General features: G+C 37.6%; 1 protein-coding gene across 1 annotated transcript; it reads left to right on the top strand.

Moving 5' to 3' along the window:
- Nucleotides 1-3,293: 3,293 nt before the first annotated feature.
- On the top strand, nt 3,294-4,963 carry LOC122092922 (uncharacterized TPR repeat-containing protein At1g05150-like). Its single transcript, XM_042663222.1, has 3 exons — nt 3,294-3,713; nt 4,098-4,485; nt 4,629-4,963. Exons 1-3 carry the CDS (start codon nt 3,294-3,296, stop codon nt 4,961-4,963), a joined length of 1,143 nt encoding a protein of 380 aa, XP_042519156.1.
- Nucleotides 4,964-5,298: the final 335 nt, after the last annotated feature.

Genomic DNA, 5,298 nt, shown 5'->3' with positions numbered 1-5,298 from the left:
ATAGTTCCACCATTTGAGCACGTACTTCTCCCACTAACATAACCGTAACATAACCCCTTTTGCTGAAGAAAACTTCATTACCCCCTTTGCTTAAAGGAAATTTCAGAGTATTGGATTCTCGGACACCAACCCCAAATCAGACGAAGAATTTAAAGAAGCACCGGAGGACACAGCAGGTTCGTGATATTATCCAACTCCATAACCACCAAGACATCAAGGGAATGACAAGGATAGGAGTGGGACTAGTGAGGTGAGGGAGTTGCAAACGGCGTTGATAGGAGAGGCGGGTTTTCTTGATCAGGTTTCTCTCTCACCTTAAGTATTTTGGAGGGTTTTCGGTTGAGTGGCTAACATCCGTCAGATTACAAGGAGGACAGGTGTTACTCCATCAGAGATCATTGGAGGATCGTTGAAGCGTCAGTCGTTGGAGACAAGTTGAATCCTAGTTCCCCTCCCAATATTAGGGGATAATACTCCAATGGCAAGTGTCGGGTTCCTTCCATGGTGTTCAAAGGAGGAGGAGGCAAAAGAGAGAGAAAGGTGTAAGAAAAGGGGAAAAAATCAATTGAGGTGAATTGGTTATCTGGTGAAAAGGAAAGGCAAATTGGGTTTTAAAAAATAAAAAGGGGGAAGAAGATGTAAAAGTTCAAATGTAGGGGAGTATCATAAACAAATTTTTTTAAAAAAGAAAGTATTAGTAAATATAGGGTAAGTGTAGTGGAGTGATAGTAATTCCCCCTTTATTTAACTTATGGGAGGAGGAACTATCTGCCTAGCATTCCCCACACCCATGCACGGCTCTTTTTGTAGGGGGCAAGGGCATCTTTTCTCAGTTTATAGGGGCTGTGTTTGAGTGTGGGGAACTCTAAACAGACAAAATTCTTTATCCCTTAGCCTATATTTGGGTCTCTCACCATCAACATTTTGTGGAACCTTGGTAGCCACCACCACTGGAGATTTCAACTCTAAACCGTGATTAAAGAGAATGAACTATACAACTACACTTTGAAAATATTTGGAATCTCTCTCTCTCTCTCTCTCTCTCTCTCTCTCTCTCTTGTTTTTTGAAATTAAGGTTGTGTTTGGTCTAATTTCTTAGTCATCAATGCATACCAAATGCAACATTAATCCTTTCGTATTTTGTAATAAAGGATGGTGCACATATAAAAAAGAATACACTTTATGTGTTTGGTCTAATTTCTTGGCCAATAATGCAGACCAATGCAACATTAATCCTATCTTATTTTGTAATGGAGGATGGTGTACATATAATCAAGAACACACTATAATTTGGGACTGTGATGGGGATGAAGGCAAAAGGTGTGTTTTGTCATTGATGTGGTCTAGGAGTTTACCTTTTATCTTTACTAGCTCAATGAGCCTTAGTAAGGGATTTTCTCCTTCACCATGGATGGAGGAAAACTTGACAATGGATCATCTATTGCTCAAATTTTATGAATTATATTTATTATTGGCCAAAGCATTTACCGCATTACATAATCCACAATTTAATTTTAATCAACAATTAGATACAGTAAACAAAAATTTGACAGTTGGCCATGTGATTGAGTTTAACAAGGAAATTAACAAATAGCTAGTTTAAATACCCCCTACCCATCCGTTAGCAAAAGGAAAAAAAAAAATGGAAAAATTATATGATTATCCATTTTTGGGTTTCCCTTTACAAAATTACCCACAAAAAGTTTTGGTTAACAAAAATACCCAAAATTAGGTTTGAGTTTACAAAACTACCCACCCAAAGTTTTAGTTAACAAAAATACTCAAAATCAGGTTTGGGTTTACAAAACTACCCAAAATAGTGATTCTTCATCTTCCACATATAATCATGTATTTTTTTATGACTAAAACTTTGAGTGGGTAGTTTTGTAAACTCAAAATCAATTTTGGGTATTTTTGTTATCTGAAACTTTTGATGGGTAATTTTGTTAAGAGAAACTCAGAAGTGGGTAATCATGTAATTTTTTCAAAAAAAAAATCCATTATTCTAATGGCTTAGATCAGCCTCGCATAGGTTTAGTTTGTGTTTGATATGATTCTAGGTTCAGAAATCATTCCGAATAATAATAATAATAATAATAATAATAATAATAATAATAATAATAATAATAATAATAAAATTAATAATAATAATAATAATAATAATAATAATAATAATAATAATAATAATAATAATAATAATAATAATAATATACAAAATCTATTTAAAAAATGGATACAAACACAAATTTAAATCACACACAAAAAAAAGAGTCATCATTTGGTTGAAATAGCCATATGGTTCATCAAATATAATATAACAATAGGAGTGTGGATCAAGTCCTCAATGATTCTCTTATGGTGTTTAATTTACAGTTGAACTCTACTCAAAATAAAAATCAATTAAGAAAAAAAAAGATAAAGTGGAGTCCAATATAAATCAAACACCTCGTAGCAGGTGTCATATATATTGAAGTTTTCGAGTCATAGTTTCTTATAAGATCCATAAAAAAAGCCATTATAGTTGAAATCTTTCCGTTAAAACGGTTGACCAAGCCCATTCCTCTCGCTCACTAGCACAGGCAAACTCTAAGGCTCCGTTTGGTATCGTTTTAAAAAAACGTTTCTGAAGTTTTTTCGTTCTATTGGAACGTAAAAACGGAATATTCTGTTTGGTGCACTTGTAGTCCGTTTCTGTTTTTTTGGAACAAAAAGTGAAAAAAAAAAAAAAAACGAGATTGGACGGAACTCCAAAATGGAGTTCCGTCTTCCCAATTTCGTTCCATTTTACCAAAAAAAAAAAAAAAAATCTCGATAAAAATCTAAAATTTTGAAACACAATTTTTTCGTTTAAAAACTACGTTTGGACACAGAAACTGAAATTTTCGTTTTTGACATGAAACGACGTTTCTGTTTCAGAAACGATACCAAACGGGCCTAAATCCCTAATGGCTTCGTCAAAGAGATCGACGTCCAAGACGGTGATGACAAGAACAGACAAAGAAGTCCGTTCAATCTTTGACAGATTCGACGCCAATGGCGACGGAGGCCTTAGCCGCGACGAGATGGGTGCCCTCGTCACTGCCGTCAAGCCAAACGTCAAGTTCAGCTCCGATCAGATCTCCACCATTCTTGACGAAGTTTTCGGAGCATATTCCGATTTCATTGAAAATCCTTGATAGGTCTCTCCTTCAACGACCTTCTTCGCATCTATGATGACGGCACGGGCGACGTTGACAGGGATTACTCAGCTCTCTTCTCTTCCTCTCTAGTCATCTCCACAACCCAATTGAACGATGCCCCTAAAATCCCATTGTTCTAAGTCGCCCACCCATGGTGTCCTATATGATAATACGAGGAAGCTTGTTGAGGATCTGGAGATAGTTATCAGAAGGGGAATCAAGGGTTGTACTCGTGTTCACTTCAATGTAAAACTTGATTATAAGAATTTCGTCTGGGATAAGAATTGTGCGGATTTTAGGAAACTTTTGAAGGAGGTGAGGGAGATTCGGGTTGCAATTGATCGGAATTTTCCAAGAGAAGAAGTGACTTTTGATGGGCATATGGCGATTGGACGGACCCTGCAACATTATAATCTTCTTACAGAGCCTCTTCAGAGCTTCCAGCGCGCTGCGGATTTGAGGCCGATTGATGTTTGGCCTCAATTCGAAGTAGGCAAGTGTTTAAGTGATTTAGGGAGGTGGGATGAGGCTAAGGTTAGACATATATTGTGTCTGGAGTTGGCAGAGACCAATTCGAATAAGTGGTTGTGGTTGTTGCCATGTCTACATGTGAATTTGGGGTATGTTTTGGAAGAAGAAGGGATGTTGTTCAGTGCAAGCGAGCAGTATCGTGAGGCCGCGATTCTCTCTCCAAAAGATTCTTAGGGTTTGATGCTCTCAGGGTTTGCATTGTATGAACTAGGGGAGTGTAGAGCGGCAGAGAATTCATTGGAGGAGGCAGTGTTCAGGAACCCAAAAGACTCTGAAGCCCATTATATTCTTGGGTTGGTTTTTCGTGCAGTGGGGGAAGATGAGAGAACAATTGATCTAAATCCCAACCATTTGGGTGCGCTGTAAAACCTTGGTTGCTTGTTTCAGGAGATGGGTCGGTATCATAGAGCAGCAGAGTTGTATGGGAGAGTTGGGTTTCCGGCAAACTTTTGGCGAGTTCAGGCAAACCAAGTAGTCTCATTGTGCCGAGCAGGGGAAATTGTGGATGCGAGGAAAGCGTCGAAAGAATTGAGGAAGGGCCTCCACAAGATGACAGGCGCTGCTGAGGTATATTCTACATTGAGATATATGGTTGATGCAAATGATCATCAGTTGCAGAAGAAGATGAAGAAGAAGAAGAATCATGGTGGCCTCTTGAGTAGTACATTAGCTAAATTCAAAAGGGCATGTGAGAAAACCATAAGAAGGAAGTGTCTTGCCGATGCCCTTATTCGTCACAACAAGGAGTTCCAGAGGAACACTAAACTTAATCTTTGTGATGTTTCTCTTCTAAGTTAAGGAGATATGTGGATCTGAAGAAGAAAGGAAAGCAGAGAATTCAATAAGTAAGGCAGCATTAGAGGTGATTTTGAGGAAGTGGCTTCACTTTCTAAAATCAAAAGTTTTTTCTGTTGGCAGTTAAAGAAATTAATCAAAAAATTTTGTCAGTCTTGGATTCTACCAGGTCTGGGCGAGTGGAATTTGGCATGTTCTATGCTGTCATTGCTCCCACCTGTGCTGGGGAACCAAAGAATTGCAAGCGTGCCGCCTTTGATGCTCTATTATGGCAGTCGAGGAGGAAGGAGGGTCGAGATGTGATGGAAAAGGTTGATGCTTTGAAGTATATGAGGTACTTGAGACTCCTTTATTTCCCTTCTCAAGGATGTAGTACTACCGACCAATTGGTAGGCCATGTAGAAGAGGAGAACACAATGATTTCATTTTGCAGTAGTAGCAGGGAGAGGGTTCTATGAGCGAATAGGGTACTCTACACTCTACCAAAAAGAAAAAAAAAAAGGTTTTCTGCATTTTCTCACAATGATTTTGTTAATTATTTTTTTATAATTTAAAAATAACAATATAATAATCTCATGTGAGTAGATGTGTTCTAACCCTTAAGCTTAGAGAACCTTTTCTCTTATTGTTATTATTTTTTTGGTAAAAGACTTAACTCTCTCTCTCTCTTTTTGAAGCAACATAGCTATAGAAATCTTTTAGGTATTTCATATGAGAGCGAGAATTGGTTGGTTAGACTCATAATACGCATTCTTATTTGTATGAATTAGTTGAACCTATAAACTTGATGGAT

Source organism: Macadamia integrifolia, chromosome 11 (genome assembly GCF_013358625.1).
Source record: "Macadamia integrifolia cultivar HAES 741 chromosome 11, SCU_Mint_v3, whole genome shotgun sequence".
Classification (NCBI taxonomy): Eukaryota; Viridiplantae; Streptophyta; class Magnoliopsida; order Proteales; family Proteaceae; genus Macadamia; species Macadamia integrifolia.
Note: the sequence above shows the minus strand (reverse complement) of the source record. Positions and strands in the feature narration are given on the sequence as shown.